At 45.2% G+C, this 22,987-nt stretch overlaps 1 protein-coding gene across 1 annotated transcript in view; it reads left to right on the top strand.

The window, feature by feature from the left end:
* The first annotated feature begins 394 nt into the window (after positions 1 to 394).
* SORD (sorbitol dehydrogenase) overlaps positions 395 to 22,987 on the top strand; it is a 31,701-nt gene continuing 9,108 nt past the window's right edge. Inside the window, exons 1-5 of the mRNA XM_004010651.6 lie at positions 395 to 538; positions 10,670 to 10,703; positions 14,207 to 14,371; positions 16,248 to 16,407; positions 21,884 to 22,002. Coding sequence (XP_004010700.1) covers positions 476 to 538; positions 10,670 to 10,703; positions 14,207 to 14,371; positions 16,248 to 16,407; positions 21,884 to 22,002 — 541 coding nt within the window. The 5' untranslated portion in view covers positions 395 to 475. The remainder of the gene's footprint in view (positions 539 to 10,669; positions 10,704 to 14,206; positions 14,372 to 16,247; positions 16,408 to 21,883; positions 22,003 to 22,987) is intronic.

Genomic DNA, 22,987 nt, shown 5'->3' with positions numbered 1-22,987 from the left:
ACTGCCCATCCTCATTACTCTGCAGCTAAAGCTTGAGAACTCTGGTCTGAGGGGTACTGCCTCTGCAGACTACTTTCAGGGCAGACTGGTCGCCTTGGATGTGAGACAGACCAACTGTGCACTGCAGGTGGAGCTGGGTTGGTCTCCTTCACCCCTCCCCACCCCCCTTCCTACCTCTCCCTATCCCTTCCCTACCCCCTCCCTTCACTCTCTAACCTTCTTCACACCCTCCCCCCACCCGCTCCCCTCCCCCCTCCCGCCCCCGGCTAGCCCTGGGGGAGGCTAGCCCCGCCCCTCTCCGCTAGCCCCGCCCTGGCTGTCGGGGACAAGGAGGCCCCGCCCCGGGCCGGGCACGCGCTCCCAGTCAAAGCCCAGCCTCCTGCCCCTCACCCTCAACCCTCCAAGGGGCCGCCAACCAAACCACCTCACAAGCAGCGGACAGCGGCCCCGACCCGAGAGGGAGAGAGCGACAGACATGGCGGCGGCCAAGCCCGAGAACCTCTCCCTGGTGGTGCACGGACCCGGAGACTTGCGCTTGGTAAAACTGGATCGGGAGTGGGAAGACTAGCCTGTTCCTGCCCTACTCGCCTCCAAGCCCATCCGCGGTCTCCGCTTGCCAATTCCAGCGCGGTGCGGGCCCCACACTGCGCGTCCTGGCCGGGCGATCGAGCTGGTTACCATGTTGGGGGGAGGGGGACAGTTGGCCGTTCGTTATAAGGTGCTGTGAGCAGGGTTCTTGTAACGTGCCTCCCGGAACCTAGCCCCGTGGCCGGCACGTGGCCAGAACCCAGGAAGGTTGCAAAATGATTGAAGCCCTCTCCCTCCTTTGCCAGCTTCGGATTCATAGTCCTGCCCCTTGTCATTGCATTTTGCAGAAGTGATATCAGACTGTCTGCCTCATTTAGGACACGTGCTGGGCTTCTTTTCTGGGTAGACAGTGCAGGCAGAAAGGAGAGTCAGAGACATTTAAAAGCTGTGGAACTCTCTTAATCTTTCTTGCTTGGGGCTGATCACACACCCTTTGCAGGATTATTACGATCAGCAGAATTCCTAGCACCTAATAGATACTCCGAAAGTGCCAGCTTCTTCCACGTTTAGTGCCAGCACATCTCCATCTCCAGGACTCCTGGTGTTTGCCATGCCTGTGCCAGGTTTCTGTATCTTGATAGTCTTCATGTCTCTAAACCGCCTTTCCTCCTTACCTCTCTTAGTCCACAGTTGGTTTATGTTTCAGCCGTTTTTCTTTGCATTCCTTCTCCCTGGTCCCTTTAAGAGCAATATGTATGTGTCTCCTCCACCCCAGACCCTGCCTCTGCTCCCTGGCTCATGGGACCAAAGTTCTTGGAGCTGCGGAGTCAGCCCTGTAGTTGTGCCAGGGCTCCTTTGACAAAGTCCGTCTCAAATGGGCCTGGGCAATTGGTATGTGGGACGGGTCCTGTGCCAGCCATCTCTCCTATTCCCTAGCACTTCCTTCCCCCTCAAAGAGAACATACACCAGGATCTAAATTGGAGAGACTTGGAAAATTATCCAGCTTTAGTCAAGTAGTCAAGTAGTTCTTGACTATTTGATAATTTGTGGTTTCTCTCCCCATAGAATGCAAACAGATTGAGTTTGGCAGCAATTTCAGAGTTCATGGACTTCCTTTACTGCCCCTCCATAGCTCCTCTAGAGGTCTGTGGACCCCAGAATGCCTGCCCAGAGCCAACTCAGTTGAGGGAAGTGCCATCCCCAAGGTGACAGGCTTCATTAGTTAGCAGAGCCCAGAAAAACCCAGAGTTTCAGACTCTTATTCCAGTGCTCTTTCTACTCCCCTTGGAGCCTCCAGCCAAGATCCTGAATTAAAGTGACACTATTAGTTTTTATTGCTGCAAACACCAGATGGTATTATGAAAAAAGGAAAGTGGTATAGCTATACACAGCTTACAGAGTCATCTCAAACTCAGCCCTGCATCCTACAAACATTTACTGGATGAGAGGGACCCTGCTGTGTGCCATACACTGGGCTGGGGGCTCAGAGAGGAGGAGGAGGACACAGCCCTGAAACCCAAGCTGCTCTAGACACTCACTAACGGTACAAGTGTGAGGGCTTTGCTGGAGGCCACAGGGAGTAAAGGCCTCACAGGGGCCTTTAGCCTAGGGAAGAGGCCCTAGAGGAGATGGATGCTACTTGAGGATGGAAACTAGGGGACATTCAGGCAAGTGGAAAAGCAAGTACAAACTAAGGGCAGTACAAAATTGCGTGTCCTCTTTTCTGGTCTTATAAATATGTGATATACCGAATGCTCGGGCTTCCCAGGTGGCGCCAGTGGTAAAGAACCCCCCTGCCAGGGCAGGAGACATAAGAGACATGGGTTCAATCCTGGGTCAGGAAGATTCCCTGGAGGAGAACATGGCAACCCACTGCAGTATTCTTGCTTGGAGAATCCCCATGGACAGAGGAGCCTGGTGGGCTATAGTCCATAAGGTTGCAGAGAGGCAGACACAAATGACGCAGCTTATCACACAGGCACTGAATGACCAGGGCCTGCCTTAAGGAAACTCAGTGTACCTAATAATAAGCAGAACTATAATTACAACCCCAGGCTCTCCCACTGCTCAGCCAGACTGTTTACGTGGCTCTGTAGAACTAAGTATTGAACATAGAAGAGGGTGGGGAGGCTCACCTAAAATGTTTTTATCAACTGTGCCTTAGAATCCACCCACTGCCCAAATTAGGGGCTGGAATGGGGTGAATGTATCTGAAAGAGATGAGAATGTGATAGGCTAAAGAATGTAGCCTGTGGTGGTAGGGTTGGTACACTCACAGGGTGAAAGGCTTCAGGGTGGATTCAGGAAGACCCCAACTCTTGGAGGTGATGGGGTTCATTTACTGGACAAAAGACAGTAGATTAAAATGATAAGTTTGGTTTGAATTTAAGATGTCTCTGGGGGCAGGACATTTTGGTGTCTCTGAGAACCTCCCAGCTTCCTCTGGGATTCTCTAGGCAGGAATACTGGAGTGAGTTGCCATTTCCTTCTCCAAACACTTGCAACCTAACACAGACCCTTCTGGCCCTTGCCACTCCCTCCTGAGCATGCGTGTCCCCCAGCACCTCCATAGGGAGCCAACTGGTGGGATATCTCTGCCCTTGCACCCCCTTCCTTAAAGCAGATAGGCTAAGTGGTTTGGGGTTGAGTTGGGAGTAGACATCTCAGCGGCCACTTGAAACTTGTGGCTTGCCTACCAGGAAGGAAACCTGATACCCAGCCTTCCTCTAACCTGCCTATGAAAAAGGCAGGATTCCCTTTTCTTTGGGCTTCCCTGGTGGCTCAGAGGTTAAAGCGTCTGCCTGGAATGCGGGAGACCCAGGTTCTATCCCTGGGTCGGGAAGATCCCCTGGAGAAAGAAATAGCAACCCACTCTAGTACTCTTGCCTGGAGAATCCCACAGAGGGAGGAGCCTGGTAGGCTACAGTCCATGGGGTCTCAAAAAGAGTTGGACAGGATTGAGCGACTTCACTTTCTTTCACTATTAGGTAACTAGTGATCACCACAGTCACAGCAAGGGAGGAGTCAGTGCTCCTTGGCCTGGGGACTTGGGCCTGCACTGTGGTTTGGGCTCTGGGGCATTTGTAAGTTGGGTGGTAAATCACAGTGGGAATGTGTACACATATATACACTGAGAGATTGTGGGTTTCTTTATAATTCCTTATAATGAGGACTTAGGACTTTCACTCCTTCACTCTTCCTTACCCCCAGCATTTTAAATAGAGAACATGTGGGCTTGAAAGAAACAATGGAAGAGGTGGCCAAGCTGATGCACAGAGACACACAGCTTATCAGCAAACACTCAGCCCACTCAGGTCCTCTTCAAATGAAGACAGTAATGAGATCACAAGCCAAGTAGGGGCCAGAGTGGCCAGCAGCTCTACTGCTTCTGGTTGTGTGACTTGCCAGATTACTTTCCATTTCAATTTCCTGTCTTTATAATGGGGATGATAGTAGTACTCACCTCTGACCTATGTGAGAATTAGATAGCATTGAAGAGCAAGAAATTTTCCTATACCCTTCTAGGTTCTTCTGGCTGGTCTGAGATAGGACCTTGACATGAGATAGGAGAAAACCAAACAAAATTTTATTAAATATGCATACATGAGAGAGACCCAGGACAACTGAGAAACTTGCCAAAATGGTCAAAGCCCTCACCTTGAATACCATCTACAACTAAAGAGAAAAGAAGATGTTGAGGGTGGGGAGACTCATTTATGGGAGGTTGCCAGGGAAAGCTCAGAAAACAAGGGTAAGGTTGTTATACAGATTTAAGTCATTGCCTTCTCCACTGACGAGTTTCGAGAGATTTGGTCATCTTCCTCTATTTGGTACATTGAGGGAGACACCCTTATAAATGGAGATTTTCCTTACAAATGTGTCAGTTGGGTTTTCAGAACTTATTCAAAAATAACCAGCTTAAAATAACTAATATGCCCAAGAGACATATTTTGGGATGGCGAATTCTGCTCCCTTACAGAATTCTTTCTCTGAATTATTATTTCATGGAATTGGGATGTGAAATAGTCTAATTAATTTTTCCCCGAAGAAGCTATTTGAGGGAAGTTATTTAAATAGTTTGTGTTTCCCAAACTTTCTGAGATAAAAGACCAATTTAGTTTTGTTTCCAATTGGTCATGGATCAATATGTTTGTACCACTGCATTTGGATGTTGCAGCAATGTCAAAATGCTGTAAACATTTCTAAATGCCCCTGCCAATAATTTCTGTACATATTGCATCACCTATCAGCAGCAGTCCATCGACCATGCTGAGAACACGCATATCCCTTATTCTTGCCGACCACCTCTTTCAGATTTCAGGCAGGAGCCTGGGGACAGGGAAAACAAGAACAGCACAGCCCCCACCTGGTGGAGGGGATGTAGTCAGATTTTTTTTATGATTAGCTGTATGAAGTGAGAACTAGTTAAGGGAAAATAATCATTTCAGAGCGATGGGTTGATGTTGTTTAATATTAAAGGGCAGAGAAAATAGTGCATTGGCATCAAGTTTAAACATTAATCAGAGTACCATGAAGATATTTCTTAGTTTTTGCTCTGTGAGGAAATGTATTATATCTGATGTCCAAAGAATTCCTTTGAATCTATAATGATATTTTAAAAAGAGAATTCTGAGTCTATAATACACATTCAAGGGGTCCCTTTCTTGCATATACACTTTGCTGTTAAGATTTTGGTTAAGGAGGAGAGGATTGTAGAAAGAGGGGAGTATGAACACACGGCAGCTGGGGTAATTCTAAATGTCAGGTCTCTCTCCCTGATTTTGCTACCAGTAGGCTGAGCTGCCTGCTTCTATAGGATTAAATTAAAGGGCCCCCAAAGGCTTTAAGGAACAGCTGGGCTAAACTGGGAGATTACTGTGAGTGAGGAAACGGAGGGTGGAGGGTGCTTAACCCTTTAATACCTGAGCTAGACTTATCAGAGGCAGATGAAGCTGAATCTAAAACTCCTTCAGAAAACAGGAAAATGGGGTAGTAGCAAATAGGCCAAAGAAATAACTCATTTCTTTTTTATCTTAATTATGTTCCAACAATAAAACAAAACAAAACCAGATAAGAACAGGCGACTAAATCCAGCAAATACTGCCATCTGTGCCAACAGATCCCATGGAAGGGCAGTGCCAAAGGCCAAATGCAGAAGGCCAGGAAGTACAAAGCCAACATTTTCCCCTAAAAGCAGGAGGAGCAGTAAACGATACCACAAACAGACTTTAACACATTATGTTATAAATCCTAGCACTACTAAGAGACCTGGTAAAAGTAACCCTGTTCTGGTAGGAACACTAGAATTATGGGTGGGTGTGGGGTAAATTTCTTCAAAATTGCATGACGGAGAAATTAAGGAGAAATGTATACTCATATAGAACATTGATGTCCACTTCATAAGTCTTTTAGTGTGGCTGTTGAAGCTGGCAGTTTTCCCCAAACCAGATTTACATGAAGAACATTAATTATTGGAGAAAATATGGTCAGATTTTGTGAAGTGATATTCAGCTCAGTAATTTTTTAGAAATGTTAATGTTCGGTTACCTAGACCTGAACACAATGAGCATTTAACCAGTCAATAAAGAACCACCTAATAGGTTCATGTGTAGTTATGTCCATTCGTTTTGACTCAGGAGGAATTTTTTTAGTTTATCACTGCTGAGAATCTTTTAACCATCATGTATGGATTCAATTGTAGGTGCTATGGAAGCTCAGGAGATGAAGGGTGGTGGGGATAGAGAAGGGTTTTTTTGCAGGAGGTGATTGTTTCTCTCCATGTTCATGATTCATCCGTGCCAGTCCCAGGGGTACAACCATCTACTGGACAACCCCACCTCGATGTCCCTGACACTGTAACCTCTACACATCCAAACCTCAAATCTCCCTGAGTTCCCACAGGAATTAGGAAGTCATTCCAGGTGACTCCCTTCCCCTCACTTCTCACCTCCTGTGGGATCTCAAGGAAGGAGAAAGGGGATTGACCAGTGGAGAAATGGCCCCCTTGAGGTGAGGGAGTGAGTGTGGGGTGGTTTGGAAATTGCAGGAGGCTTGCAAGAAGGTAAATAGCCTGCAAAATGAGGGGGTTTAGGATTTTGCAGGGCCACTGGGCACTTTAAATGAATTTGCAATTTAGGAAGATTGTTATCGGCAGAAGACTGGTTGGAGCCCAGAGAGCCTGGGCTGGAGGCTGGAGACCGGCTCAGTGAACTTTGTGAGAATGTCTGACCCTTCTACTTTGACCTCAAGTTTGCCAGGACCAGTGCCAGCTAGAACAAAGCCTCTTAGGATAAAGTGGCCAAATGGAATACCTTTGAATTTTCCTCATACCCTCAAAACACCCTTCAAGCCCTCAGGGGAGGGGGAAAATTGAGGAGTGAGGGAAGCAAAAATAAGATTGTCTGCTCTGGTCTCCTTAAGGGTGCAGGGCAGCCAGCCAGCAGGTTGATAGGAGGCCTGGCAGGTAGAGCAGGTGGCAGAGGTGGGCTGCAAGGACCTGGGGTGAGAATGGCCACTTTCTCCCAGCCATGCCTGTTGCCCTTACTCTGAGGCAGGGGGCACGGTCTTTACACTCAACTGTTAGAATCAAGCCTAAAAAATGCTGGAATCCTACTTGACTTTTCTCCTAAATTCCAGCCTTTTCAGAAGCAGTCATATTCTGAATGTTGACATGAGAAACAAGAGAAATACAACTTTTCCCCAAAATAGTTTTAAAAGTTGCCCTTTCAAAAGGAAAAGGACACAATTGTCTACAGCTGGTTCAACCATGTTGTGAGCTGATTTTACAGAAAGGATTTTGATTTTATTTCTTTTGTAATAAGAGCTAACATATACTACCAGTCAGGCACTCTTTTTTTTTTTTTTTTTAATTTCTTTTTCGCTGAGCTGCACAGCTAGTGAGATCTTAGTTCCCCAACCAGGGACTGAGCCCAGGCTCTTAGCAGAGAGAGTTTGGAGCCAGTGGACTACTGAGGAATTCCCAAGGGCTCGCTCTTTTATGATTATCTTCATTAGACGGAGGAAGAAGATTGAAAGTACAACAACGTTATCTAACTGCCCCAAGGACACACAGCTCCTGGAGGGGAACCTGTGCTTCAACACAGACAGGTGATTCCAGAGTCACGTTGGCTGGAGGAGGGGGAGGGCATTTTCTCCTAATTTGTCCTCATCTTGAGACCACTGCTACCATCCAGGAAAGACGTACTCAGATGGACAACTGGAAGTTGAGGAAAGGAGGCCAATAGGGCATATTCAGGGAATATATATTTAAGCTAATTTGAGAAAATATATTTAGGAAAGGCAAGATAACATTTAGGATGTGAGATTCCCCTGAGATGATTCTGTGTTCCCACAGGGTTCTTCCCAAAGTATTTACATGATTTATTCGTGGTGGTGGAGGAGGAGGAAGACCTGAAGGGCATAGAAGGAACTCAAAGTGAAAATGCTGTAAAACACAAATAACTCAGTAAAGAATGTTCCTCAACTCCTCTCTATCCCCTGGTTACTATCACTCACAGAAAGATAAGAAATCCTGTTCAAGGGACTTTGAATATGCGGGGAATGAAGAAAGGGGCCAGGGGGTTAAAAGTGAAATTATGAGGTCTCAGAGGAGCTAAGAAATTTTGATACATGAGAAATAGGATAAACGAATATCACCACCGTAATATGAGACAGAAAAGGAGATTAAGTAAACAGGATTTAGCCAACATCATACCAAGGAACCAACCATAAATGAAAAGCAAGATTTTTTTTAATAACCGTGCTGTAATAACTTTTGAAAACATTGTGAGCCCTGCAGCCATGCTTAGGATAATATTTACAATCTTAAGGCCTGATCTTAACATGGTATTGTGCTCGGGTGGCATGCCTCCTGCAGAGAAGAGAGAGGAGAGCCAAACTGAGCTGTAAGAGTCTTTAGACTCAGCAAGAAAGAGAACAGAAAAAGACAGATGGTTTTCAGGGACGGGTATTTAAGGTTCCCCATGTCTGGTCTGCTACTAAGGAAAAAACAGGTTATTGGCACAGCACCCTCTAGTGTCCAGGAGAGACACTGCAGCTTTGTCCACGTGGTAAGACCAAAGTTGGTGAGCTCTGTTAACTCCCAGTTACAATAGTAATCTGTGGTGACCCAAGGGCAACTTGGTGCTCCTAACTGTTGCTTTGAGGTTGGATCTTACCATCTTTCCATCCAAAATTCCCAGTGCCTGGAAAGTTGCTACTAGCACCTTTAGGGGGTTGTAGGGGTAGGGGATGGGTGGGAATGGGGAGAGTGAAGTTCCATGTTTGAAATAAAAAGCCTTACTTAGTCTTAGTTTCATTTTAGCATGTAATTAAAATTTTCATTCCGTATAACAGAAACATAACCTTACACAGCAGTCCCTGATGCTATATGTCAGATGTGGGACCAGCAACTTTGAGAAGATTTTGGTGACAGCCAGCTATCCGGAGTTGCCTGTTTCTAGATGGCTTTCTTCCCTCCCTCCCTTCTCTCCTCCTCTCCTTTCCTCTCTTCCTTCCAGATGTATTAAAAGATGAAAAAACTGCCTCCTGTCCCCACATCATGCTACTTTGGGTGCAGCCCCATCATTTACTACCTTATTGTTACTATGAACAGACGGCCAAATCTCCCTGTTCCTCAACCTCATCATACCGAAAACGGGATGATAATAAAGGCATTACACAGGCTTGTCCTGGGATGAGCTGAGGTGATGCATGAGCAGCACTAAGCATAGCACCTGACACAAAGAAGTTGGTCAGTGTTAACTAATGAGCATGAGAATTAACCCTTTGAAAAAAAAAAAGAATTAACCCTTTGATCTTTTGATTCACTGGAGACAGGGAGTTCAAATAAGCGTTGAACTGTTACAACAGAAAAGGGTGGTAATCTTGGATGAGCAAGAACCTCAGACTTTCTGTGGAAATACTGTTATGGAGAGTGAATATTTAACAGGTACCAAGCCTCCCAGGTTTGGGGCAGAGCCCTGTGTCTGGTGCCAGAGATTGAAGGCATAGTCTTTGGCAACAAGGTTCTTATCATGTTAGCAAAATAGTGCTAGGATTATTTATTGCTCCCATAAAAGCATCTGGGGGAGGCTTTGTGAAGGAGGCAAGCTTTGAGCCATGCTTCCTTCTAGAGCACTCACCACTGGGCCCAGTTCCAAAATTCTCATCATCTTATTGCTCCTTACATCACCCCTAGAGGAGAAAAGGCAAATTCCACTTTGAGGGTGGAATGGATGCCATGAGGCAGGCTTGGGAGTCAGACACACCTGGGATTAGACCTGGTTTGTCCATTCTGGCCCTATGACCTTGATCAGGTTTTTTTTAACTTGCTAGTCAGGTTTCCCGTCTGCAAGTGGTGGGCCATGTGCCATGATGTACGTACGTAAAGCCCAGTAGACTGTCTGGTACATGGTATGTCCAGTGAACGATTTATTTGTATCCCTTCTCCCTCTTCTTGCTTGGCTGCCTTCAAAGAATTAATAAAATGAACATTTGGATTTGGCCACTCACTGTCCTTCCACCTTGTCATTAGGAACTTCCTAGCTAGTTGGCAGTGGGAAAAAAGCCTGGTAAATTATCATTATCCTCATCATAAATAGCTGTGAACATCAGATTGGTTTTTAACCCAGTGAGCATGTGCAAAATGCAGGTCCTCTGTGTCCCCCAAAACTAAAACTCCATGTGGGAGGTTTTGAAAGAGAGTAACAAGCGTTGGTCTGTGCACTGATGTGAGTGAGCGGAGCACACACCATTTCCAACGTGTCCAGAGACAAAAGCCTTCCTGTGCAACTGCTGGAAACGCTTCATCCTTTCCCAGTACAAGTTCGCCAGACCAAATAAAACTATGTAAGAATGTATTATCCACATCCCACATTAGAGACCCAGAAGTATCCTTTCTGCCAGGGTGTGCAAGCTGTATACTTTTTCTTGGTCCATGGCACATTTCACCAGCGGGCTGGGTGAGGTCAGCAGCTGGAGTCAGCAGGATTCAGGATAACCCCTCCGACATCTACCCAGCAGCAGAATGGTCTGAATCTGTGTTAATTATAAGAAGAAATATTTGAATGAAACTTTGAAATGTTCGTAAGGTAAAGTTGTTGTACATGCTAAATTATTTTTCTATTTTGTTTCCTTTAGGAAAACTATCCTATCCCTGAACCAGGCCCAAACGGTAGGTCCGTGGAATATTCAACTTGTCTTTTATTGTTTCCTGCTGTTTACCCTGGAGAAACACGTTCGCTGCCCCTTTCTCCCTCTTTTCCTACTGTTTGTTACTTAAAAACCTCCATTAAAAGCCAGAGGGATGGGTTGGGGAGGGAGACAAGAGGAGGATTCAGGATGGGGGTACACATGGGCACCGGTGACTGACTCATGTCAGTGTATGGCAAAAACCATCACAATATTGTAAAGTAATTATCCTCCAATTAAAGTAATTAATTTAAAGAAAGCTATGCTTTTGTTAGGCTTTCAACCTAGTTCTATTGTCAACAGTATGACTAGATAGATTCAATCTGGCTGCTACACGAAATAAAAGAAACAGTGATAGAGGAGTTACCATATCAAACTGCTGACTTGTCCCAGAGAATTTGACATAAAATTCTTCAGGTTATGGACAAAGGTAGAATTGTCCCTCTTTTGAACTAATGACTGAATTAGGTTACTCTCTCCTCTATAAACTGCCATTTGGGTGGCCAGATCATGTCCTAACGCTAACCCAAACTTTGGAAAGGCGTGAGTCTATAGATCGTAATCTTGTAAATACAAAAGGGAACGTCCAGGACAGTCTCCAAAGACCAGGCCGTTCTCTCCAGTGGGAGTGGGAGGAGCTGCACGGAGCCCTTCCCTACTACCCTAATCAAACAGGAGCAGAAAGTGGCTGAGCACACTGGGCCAGGGTTCCTGCCACCTTTGCTCCATTCCTTCTGGCCAAACCTGCCCAGCCGAGCTGACCCGCACATTTCCCAGGGTGATATCTCTACCTGAGGAAGTCATGCCACCCTCCTAGCTGTGGCAGCTTCCAACTGACAGTTTCCCAATTCCTTTCAGCCCTGGGGTCCCACAGCAGGAAGTGAGGCAGGTGGCAAGGGGCAAAGTGTCTATAGATCACTCATCCCATACCCAGCCACTCGGGTCTCTTTCTGTCCTTGATGAGTTGGGTGCATGCTTCCCTGCCTCACCCCAGAACTGTAGCTTCTGTGTGAACATCAGACTGAAGGCAGCTTTCCTGGAGGCTCTGGAGTTTTGTTACTCAAACATCAATTGGGTTACTGATTTATAGCAATAAGAAGACAAATAATAGCTGTTTCTATCGATGTTAAGTAATGTATATTTAAGGCTCAAGTGTATCTACTGAGATATGATATTCAGAGAAGTGAAAGGGCAGTTCATTGTGCTCTGAAAAGTTGGTGTGGATTCCAGAGGTGGCTAAAATAAAAGAAAGAAAAGGGTTGTTCTGGACCCAAAGGATCCTTTTCAGTTTCTCTCTGCAGCATTCTGCTCTCACTTTCTTATCCCTTGCCACCCTTGAGTTGAAAAGGGAAATGATGGTAAATTTCAGCTAGCGTTCTAGCATCTCAAATGTAATCTCATGTTATAAACTGGTAACTTCAAGAGAGGAAACTCCAAGATAATTTTAATGACTCAAATGACTTTTCCCTACCTTTGATCTCAGGATGTGCCCTGCCACTTCTTACTCTGTTCACCAAGGATGAGGAAGTTTCTACAGAGTCACACCTGGTGGATCTCCCATGGTTTGTGACAGGGTAGTGTGTAAGACATCCGAGTGCAGAGCACAGCTCTGGTTTCTTTGTCTTTCTAGGGCAGAGCTTTTTCTCAGGGAGATACTTTGTAATGTGGTAAACTCAGTCACACTAGGCCAGTAATCCTTTAGGATTTATTTCAGCAAAGGGGCACAGTTCAATCGTTTTAAACTTGGAAGACTGACAACAACAATATCACCAAATCTCACTATATTCAAACCTGTGAAGGAGAAATGCCAGTTAAAATCTTTGGATGGTTTAAATTAAAGCTGCACTTTTGAGCAAAACAAGCATGAAGAACTCAGCCTGATAGCACACAAAGTATTGCCAAGCCTGAATCGTACCAACCTCCTTCTCACGATAGATAAGAATCAGGCAGGCATGCTCAGTCGCTAAGTTGTGTTGGACTCTTTGCAACCCCATGGACTGTAGCCCACCAGGCTCCTCTGTCCATGGGATTTCCTAGGCAAGAATATTGGAGTGGGTTGCCATTTCCTATTCCAGGGGATCTTCCCAGCGCAGAGATCAAACCCACATCTGCATCTCCAAATTGGCAGGCGAGTTCTTTATCACTGAGGCACCACCTGGGAAACTCAAGAATCAAGCATAGCATATTAATTGTCTGGAAACAGTTATCTCCTAAAAAAACAGTTTGTTTTTTTTCCTCTTACATGGTTGACACACTTCTTCCTACTAATACCTTTTATTTGGTGTATTAGAGTTCTCCAGGGAAATAGAACTGAGAGACATTATTATTTATATTTATATTAGCTTTATTATACATAGAAAAACAGAGACAGAGGAGCTGCCTAGTCTGAAATCGGTAGGGATAACCAGCAGGCTGAAAATTCAGGTAAGTCTTGAGGAGAATTCCATCTCCTTCAGGAAACCTCAGAATTTTTTAAGGCCTTCAATTGATTGGAGAAGGTTTATCCACATTGTAGAGCATAATCTGCTTTACTCAAAATATACTGGTTTAAATGTTTGTTTTATTAAAGTATTATATAATTTACACATAGCATTATATTAGCTTCAGGTGAACATGATGATTTGATATCTGTATATACTGTGAGTGACACCACAATGTCTAGTTAACATCTGTCGTCGCAAATAGCTATTGTACAGTTTTAAGATCTTTTCTCTCAGCAACTTTGAAATATGCAACACAGTATTATAAATATAGTCACCGTTCTGTACAGGCCTCCCCAGACTTATTAATATTTATTTTATAAGGAGAAGTTTGTTCCCTTTGACCCTCTTCGCCCATTTCACCCACCTTCCACTCCTTGCCTCTGGCAACCACCAATCCATTTTCTGTATCTGTGAGTTTCGTAGAGTTTTGTTTTGGTTTTAGATTCTGCATGTAAGTGAAATCATATGGTATTTATCTTTCTCTGACTTATTTCACTTAGCATAATGCCCTCAAGGTCCATTCATGTTGTTGCAGATGGCAAGATTTCCTTTTTTAATGGCCAAATAATATTCCATTGTATATATAATGCCACATTTTCTTTGTCCATTCCTCCATCAATGGACACTTAGATTGTTTCCATAACTTGACTATTGTAAATAATACTGCAGTGAACATGGATGTGCTTAAATGTTAATCACATCTAAAAAGTAACTTCCCAGCAACATCTAGCGTTTGACCAAACAGCTGGGCACCATAGCCAAGCCAAGCTGATGCACAGAATTAGCCCTCACATGCAGTTATTTTGCTGTTTGGTTTCTTGCCAAGCTTTCTTGCCTTGTAAGACTTAGTCAAGCTGCTTTTTAGCTTGTTTTTCTCTGTGATCTGTTTTATACCTGACCTTGAAAACAAACCCTCTCATTTGTCCAGAGGAAAAACACCTCAGAGAGATAGAGGGGTCCTTCCCTTCCTCACTTGTTTTCTCCTTCTCCTTTCTCTTATCAGAGGTGCTTCTGAAGATGCATTCTGTTGGAATTTGTGGCTCAGATGTCCATTACTGGCAGCACGGTCGAATTGGAGATTTTGTTGTGAAAAAGCCAATGGTGCTGGGGCATGAAGCTTCAGGAACAGTTGTAAAAGTGGGATCATTGGTCAGGCACCTACAACCAGGTCAGCAAAGCCCTTTTGCCAATGGATTTGTTTATTCATTCAGCACATATATTTCTGTGTGATTTTTCAGGGCCAGGCCTCTGGTAAACACTGGGGACACAGCAGTGAATGAGACAGTCTCAATCTCTACATACTTGGATCTTGCACAGGGGAAGGCGACTAGGACAGACAGTTAATTAATCAAAATTGTGTTGAGGGCAGCAGAGAATACAGGGTGTGATCAGTGTATACTATTCTCCAGAACCCGGGCTCATCGGAGGAAGAGACAATTAATTCAACACCTGAAGACAAGTAAGAAATAAGCCAGGAGGGGAAGATGTTGCAGCCACAGGAACCACAGAATATCTCTACATGCTGAGAACCAGGGCCTTCCATGCAGAATTGATTTTATTGGATGGCTTGGAAACCATCAGTATTTTTTTGTTGCTATAGTTTAGTCACTAAGTTGTATCTGACTTTGATTCCATGGACTGTAGCCTGCCAGGCTCCTCTGTCCATGGGATTTTCCAGGCAAGAATGCTAGAGTGGGTTGTCATTCCCTTCTTTAGAGGATCTTCCTGATCCAGGGATTGAGTCCAAGTCTACTTGGCAGGTAGATTCTTTATCACTGAGCTACCTGGGAATTTGCTTAATTCAGGAGGAATTCTCAGCTACAGCAGATTGTGATGTTCCCAAATGCAGTGAATTAAATCCAAGCTGTCTTGGAACAACCAGCTGTGGCTTTAACCTTCTTTTCCTGGTGGGACCGCCTCATAGCCTGGAAACAACAGATTCTCTCTGGGAAGGAGAGAGTTCTCAGGAGGTGTCATCCTGTGTTAGTTACCAGGCCGTCTGAGCCTGGCTGCACCAGAAGGGATCCACTAGCTCTGAAGAAGCTAGGTACGTACGTGTCTGCATTTTGTCAGCATCTAAATTTTACCTTGACAAGATACCATAAACAAGTATTGAACTGTAGTTATGATATGCAAGCTGCAGTTTAATGATATCAAGCTGAGTGATATGTACTTGTATGTGCAGCCTACTTTGAAATGCATTAGAAAAGAAGGTGGATTGATGGGTGGAAGAGAGAGAGAGAGATGGGGTGGATATGTGATAAAATCAATGTAGCTAAATGTTAATTGAAGAAGTAAGTAGGGAACATCTGGGTGTTCATCATACAGTTCTTTCAACTTTGCTGTATGTTTTTCAACTCATGGGGTATGTCCTATGACTTTGTTGTATGTTAGAAATTTTTCATACTAAGAAGTTAGAAGAGCCAGTCTAAGGCTGGGTTTCAAAGTGGACGTAGTGAGGCAGGGAGTAGAAGTACAGTAGAGCCGGCTGTTCACAAGCCTTAGCGTTTCTCTGATGTGGAGTCTGGAGCCTCTACGGGTCATTTGCCTTAGTGGTTCTACTAAGCAGGAATCAGTTATTGTCTAGGAGACTGGACACAAGATGTGTCATCGCTATGGCTCCTGTCAGCATGTTATCAAAACAGGGAAGAAAAAACTGCAAATTCCACACGCTAGCTACCTCTTTTGCAGCAGTTTGAGATGGGAACAAAACCTGGCTTCTTGGGACTAGTTGTGTTTCCTAAGCTGGGAGGTAGCTATGGAACTGGAGGACTTATCCCAAGAGTTGAAAAAAGGGCAGGCAGGCCAAACTATCCTGTGGAGAAGTGGACTGTTGTTCATTTTCTTCCAGAGTGTGTGTGCTGCTTTTGGTATTTGCTTTGGAGACACTAACAGGCTGGGCTTTCCTGGACTACCCTGGGTCCCCAGTGGGGAGGGAGGCTCATTCGGCCAGATCCCCCTGCTGGCATCTACCTGTGAGCACGTGACTCTTAACAGCATCTCTGCCCCTCTGTTTGTTTGTGTGTATGTTTGTTTTCCTCCAGGTGATCGTGTTGCCATCGAGCCTGGTGCTCCTCGAGAAACCGATGAGTTCTGCAAGATTGGCCGATACAATCTGTCACCTACCATCTTCTTCTGTGCCACGCCCCCCGATGATGGGAACCTCTGCCGGTTCTACAAGCACAATGCTAACTTCTGCTACAAGTCAGTGCCCAGGGCCCAGCCACGGCACCTGGGACCTCTTCCCTGCTGTTTTTTGGTGTTCTTTCTTCTAGTTTCCCGTAGTGGTTTGTTCCTTCTTTTGCGCTCATAATTCCAGACATTAAGCATTCTCTCGGCAGGCCTGCCTTTCTTGGATGCATTGAAGACAGGTCACCTGACTAGGGCTAGGACTGACCCTCAATGCTTAGATTTAGTCGTTCAGTCTAACTTTCCCTCAAGTAGAGCAATAATAGAAAATTATTGCTGAAGTCGGTCACTCCTCTCCAGCCATCTTGGAGGTGACTTATTGGGATTGTCCTCTGTTATTGGTTTCCACTGCAGCTATAACAGAGATATCTTGTAACAGTAGGAACCTTAGCAACTACTGTGGCATAGAGCCACAGGGCATGACCTTTGGGATCCTGGATCCACTCACTCCTAGTGAGTGACTTTGTGGAAATGAACCTTCTTCACTTCAGTCTCTTTAACCACCCGGAGGTTAAATACAACCATGTGTGTAAAGACACAATGATCGTTATTACCTGCCTGGCCTTGTGCTATGAAGTTCTCTGCATGGCTTATTTGACTTCCATAAGAGTGATGGTGAGGTGGACCCCAGGATTATGTGAGAATTAGCAGAGGCGGGAGAAGGCTGATTAGCTTGGCCCCAGAACAGAGCTAGAAGTCCAGACAGGGTGGCTGTGATTCTCAGGCTCTTGCCCTGTCCTCACTATCCTAGTTCAGCTTTCAAAGTGATTGGGGAACTTATGTCTGGCAGAAACAGAGTGCTATGTCTCTGCACGGGCCTGGCCATGGGGCTCTGGGATGCTGGTGTGCTGCTTTCCTTCTCAACCGGCCAGGCGCGTTCTCCGCACCCCAGCCTGGCCCCAGCGGTGGCTCTTTTGGCCAAGATGGGGCTTGTCCAGTGGAGCCCAGGCACTCGTCACAGGGGCAGTCTGACAGATCTGAGTTTTCTAGTACCTACTGGAAGCCTTGAGAGGAGTCACAGGCCAGGGACCTCATGAGTTTAAGTTGGCACTCGAGGAGGGAACAAATTACAAGGGCAGAGTCTGCCTTTGAGCAAGTGGTTCTTAAACCAGCCCACCTTTCCTGGGCCCTTTCCAAGTCAAGGTGCCCAACAAGATTTTCGTGGAAGGCAGAAGAGCATAGTGATAAAGCTTGAGACTAACCACTGATCTCTGCTATTTGCCAACTGTGTGACCTGGGGCAAGTTAAACTTTGTAATCTCAATCTTCTAGATGGTGAAATGGAAATAATAGCATCGATATGATGAAATGCATAGAATTAATACATTTTAGTGCATTAATTCAATGGGAAAAGCATATCAGGTACTCAACACGAGGTCTGGCACATAATAGGAGCTCAGTAAACAGTGCCATGACTGCGTCATAGCTGTGGCCTTATGTCTGGGGGATGGTACCAGGATAGGCCTGAAAAGGAGACTTGCACTGGGAATGGGGAGCAGGCGTTGTAGGGAGAGGTGGGGAAGAAAGTGTCCTGGTTGGCAATGGCAATGGGAGGGCTGTGGAGGGCCTTGAGGGGACACACTACCCCCACGTCTCTTCCTCTCCAAGGGTACTTTTCGTCTGTGTCCCCAGCCTAGCCCTGGGTCCACACCCTCTTCTCTTGTTTCTCTTTGTGCGGATTTGCACACCACCACAGCTTCTTTATTTTCCTACCCACCTTATTTTCTATCTTCCTGCTTCCCCCTTGGCTTTTTGATCATTCTTTAACCTTTGCCTATTCCCTGAATCCCATTGTGAAAACCTCCAAGTTGCCTTGTCATTTTCTGGTGTTTCAGTTCAGTTCATTCGCTCAGTCATGTCTAGCTCTTTGCGACCCCAGGGACCGCAGCACGCCAGGCTTCCCTGTCCATCAACAATTCCCAGACATTTTAAAACTCATGTCCATTGAGTCGGTGATGCCATCCAACCAACTCATCCTCTTTCGTCCCCTTCTCCTCCCACCTTCAGTCTTTCCCAGAATCAAGATCTTTTCAAATGAGTCAGCTCTTCACATCAGGTAGCCAAAGTATTGGAGTTTCAGCTTCAACATCAGTCCTTCCAATGAATATTCAGGACTGATTTTCTTTAGGATGGACTGGTTGGATCTTCTTGCAGTCCAAGAGACTCTCAAGAGTCTTCTCCAACACCACAGGTCAAAAGCATCAGTTCTTTGGCACTCAGCTTTCTTTATGGTCCAACTCTCACATCCATACATGACTACTGGAAAATCATAACTTTGACTAGACGGACCTTAGTCGGCAAAGTAATGTCTCTGCTTTTTAATATGCTGTCTAGGTTGGTCATAACTTTTCTTCCAAGGAGTAAGCGTCTTTTAATTTCATGGCTACAGTCACCATCTGCAGTGATTTTGGAGCCCCCCAAAATAAAGTCTGACACTGTTTCCACTGTTTCCCCATCTATTTCCCATGCAGTGATGGGACCAGATGCCATGATCTTCGTTTTCTGAATGTTGAGCTTTAAGCCAACTTTTCCACTCTCCTCTGGTGTTTAGAAAATCATGAACAGTTGGAGTTGGGAAGGAACTCATCCCCTTTCCCTCAGCTTTCAGTGAATAAGGCTGGGGAAGGAGGACCAGCTGCTCTTCCCAGGTCTGTGAAAAGGGCTGCTCCCAGGACTCTGGCTCTGACTGTGTGTGATAAGGCAACATCTCCCTTGTCAGTGGAATAATCTCCCACAGGATAATCCTTTCTCATCTCCATCTCCAATCCCATTTCTCTATGGGTTTTTTTTTTTTTTTTCAGTTGGCTGCGTTGAGTCTTTGTTACTGTGCATGGGCTTTGTCTAGTTGTTGGAAGTGGGAGCTACTCGCCAGTTTCCAGGTGTGGGCTTCTAGTTGCAGTGGCTTTTCTTGTTGTGGAGCACAGTAGTTGTGGCCTGGTGGGCTCAATATTTGCGAATCATGGGCCCTAGAGCTCAGGCTCAGTAGTTGTAGTTCACAGGCTTAGCCGCTCCGAGGGATGTGAGATCTTCCTGGACGAGGGATCGAACCAGTGTCCCTTGTATTGCAAGGCGGATTCTTAACCACTGGACCACCAGGGAAGCCCCTCCCCTTGGTATTCTTATGTCACAGGGAAGTTAGAGTGAGGATGAGAAGAGCACACAGTTCCTGACCACAGGCTACGCTCACTTTAGTCCCAGTACCAGCTTTGAGCGAGGCCCAGATGTGATGAGGCAGGACTGTTGGAGAGAGTTGTGTGTGTGACTTGGGGTCTTTGAGAGAGTTTGCAAGTCAATATTTCTCTTCAGAGTTTTTTCCTTAATATTGAATTGATGGGGTAGATTCAGCGGGTAGAGGGATGATGACAACAATCAGAGCAGAATGGATTGGGGTGGGGGAAATGGTGTAAGAGAAGCAGAGGGGAGGGGAGAAAGAAGGGGTTGTGAGCACCAGTCAGGCCAAATGTAGACCTTGTTATTTATCTTGTGGAGGGTTGTGAACAGAAGGATCATGGAGATGAGCCCATGCTTTGGCTTCCACTTATTTCTTTTTGGAATTTGAGGGATTTCATGTTCTTGCATGTGGAGGTTTTGGGAGCATTGAATAAGTACTGGGCAGTGAGGAACTAGCAAAAGTTAACTACAAAACTGCTTGTGCCAAAAGGCAGCTGCTGTGGGACAGGCAGGGAATATGAAATCAGGAGATCTGGATTCAAGTTCTTCCTTTCTTGCTCACTAGGCTTGTAATCTGGAGCAGGTCTTTTAATGTCTTCTGGCTTCAGTTCTGCTCAGTTCAATTCAGTCGCTCAGTAGTGTCCGACTCTTCGGGAGCCCAGGGACTGCAGCACGCCAGACCTCCCTGTCCATCACTAACTCCCGGAGTTTTTTCAAACTCATGTCCATTGAGTTGGTGATGCCATCCAGTCATCTCATCTGCTGTCGTCCCCTTCTCCTCCTGCCTTCAATCTTTTCCAATGAGTCAGTTCTTCGCATCAGGTGGCCAAAGCATTGGAGTTTCAGTTTCAACATCAGTCCTTCCAATGAATATTTAGGGCTGATTTCCTTTAGGATAGACTGGTTGGATCTCCTTGCAGTCCAAGGGACTCTCAAGAGTCTTCTCCAACACCACAGGTCAAAAACATCAGTTCTTTGGCACTCAGCTTTCTTTATGGTCCAACTCTCACATCCATACATGACTACTGGAAAATCATAACTTTGACTAGATGGACCTTTGTTGGCGAAGTAATGTCTCTGCTTTTTAATATGCTGTCTAGGTTGGTCATAACTTTTCTTCCAAGGAGTAAGCGTCTTTTAATTTCATGGCTTCAGTCAGTTCTGCTTCTGTAGAATAAAAAACAAAGCCTGCCCTGGAATTCCCTGGCAGTCCAGTGGTTAGGCTTTCACTGCTGAAGGCCTGGGTTTAATGCCTGTTCACAGCCAGTGGCTCAGTGGGTAAAGAATCCACCTGCAATGGAGGAGACACAGGAGACTCGGATTCAGTCCCTGGGTCTGGAAGATCCCCTGGAGGATGGCAACCCCTCCAGTATTCTTGCCTGAAAAATCTTATGGACAGCGGAGCTTGGTGGGCTACAGTCCATGGGGTCACAAAGAGTCAGACACTACTGAGCAACTAAGAATGCATGGGGAACCAAGATCCTGCAAGCTGCCAAAAAAAGAAAAAACTAACAAAGCCTGCCCTTCCTGCTTGACAAGGTCATGCTAAGGATTAAATGAGATAATGGAGGAGAAAGCTCTCTAATCTGTAAAGCATTATGCAAATATTTGCTGTCTTCATCAGTGGTATGGTGAAAAGGGTCAAGATGCCAGTAGACAGGGAAGTGAAAGCCAAGAACCCAGTGACGAAGGTGACACAGCATTTAATCTGCTATGTGGAGACAGGCCCTTTCCCATCTTAACCAGTCCAGAGACAGCCAGGCAGCTGCTGCTAGCACATGTGGTTCTTTTGGAGCATGTAATATGGGGGACGATGTACAGAGTGACGTCAGCTTCTAATCACTGTTTTGCAAAGCTGCTGATAGTCTGGGTTATTTGCTAAAATGAAACCAGAAAGGCTATAAGTTTGAGAAGCAGATGAAATGCTGGGATGTGGTTAAGTTAAACCCTTGTGAAATGAACTCGTTTATTAAAGACAGCCACACTGCACCTTATCTTGGATGGCATTTTCAGAGGGAGGCAGTATGATATGGGCTCTGGAATCAGATGTACCTGGTTTCCAATTTAAACCCTTTAAGATTCTCAGTACTCCCTGATTTTGAACTTTTGGAGCAAGTCATTCATTCCTCCAAAGCTTGCTTTCCTTGTCTGTAAAGTGGGAGTGATAATGTCTACACAGAACTGTTCTGAAGGTTTATAAGAGTGAATATATGTAAATTGCTTTGCACTTTTGCTCAGCATATAAATAAAAGCTCAGTAAATATTAGCTATTGTTATTATTGTTAACCTAGAGGCACTGAGTATGTTGAATGACTCCTCAGGCTTCCTGACAATGTCACCTTTGAGGAAGGGGCCCTGATTGAGCCACTGTCTGTGGGGATCCATGCCTGCCGGCGAGCTGGAGTCACCCTGGGGAACAAAGTCCTTGTGTGTGGAGCTGGTAAGAAACAGATACCACTGTGGTTATGAGTTCATTAAAGGGGAATGTGAGACCCCTCTGCCATCTCCTCCCTACTCCAAGGGCTGAAATAGATTCTTGAATCTCTCTGGTTAGGGAGGATTAAAGTATGCCATTCCTTCAAAGAGTGCAATTTGGGATTATTTTTCAACCCTTGACAGGAAACTAGGGAAATATTTTTGGGATTAAAGGGAAGGGTATCTTTTGGAGCTTTCAGATCATCCCAGAGAACTGGTATCCTGGTCTTTCAAGAATGAGATGGCTACTACTTAGGACCAGCAGGAGTGAGTCCCAACCCATGGGGAGCCAGCACTCTGTCCACATAGGCTTACAGCTAGCTCCTTCTTCCTCCTCGGCTTCCACCCAGCTGAACAAACCTGGCAACCTCAGATTGAATCATCTAGGCTTCTAACTGCTTCAGGTGACCCTACAAAAACATTCTTCACTCCTTGTGAGTGTGATCTAGTGTAGACTTTTTTTTTTAATTATTGAGGTTTAACTGATGTATAACATTTTATTAGTCTCAGGTGTGTAATATAATGGTTTTAATATTTGTGTATATTGCAAAATGATCACCACAATAAGTCTAGTCAACATCTATCACCACATATAGTTATAAAATTTTTTCTCATGATGAGAACTTTAAAATATGTTCTTTTAACAGCTTTCATATAATGCAATACAGTATTATTAAGTATAGTCACCATGCTGTACATTCGATAACCAGGACTTATTTATTTTGTAACTGAAAGTTTGTACCTTTTGACCCTCTTCATCCATTTCTTCACTGCCACCACTACCTCTGGCCATCCAGTCTAGTCTCCATAACTATGAGCTCAGGGTTTTTATGGCTGAATAATGTCCCATTGTGTGTGTGTGTGTGTGTGTGTACACCACATTTTCTCTGTCTGTTCATCCACTGATGAACACTTAGATGGTTTCCATGTCTTGGCTGTTATAAATAATA

Source organism: Ovis aries, chromosome 7 (assembly GCF_016772045.2).
Source record: "Ovis aries strain OAR_USU_Benz2616 breed Rambouillet chromosome 7, ARS-UI_Ramb_v3.0, whole genome shotgun sequence".
Taxonomy (NCBI): Eukaryota; Metazoa; Chordata; class Mammalia; order Artiodactyla; family Bovidae; genus Ovis; species Ovis aries.
Note: the sequence above shows the minus strand (reverse complement) of the source record. Positions and strands in the feature narration are given on the sequence as shown.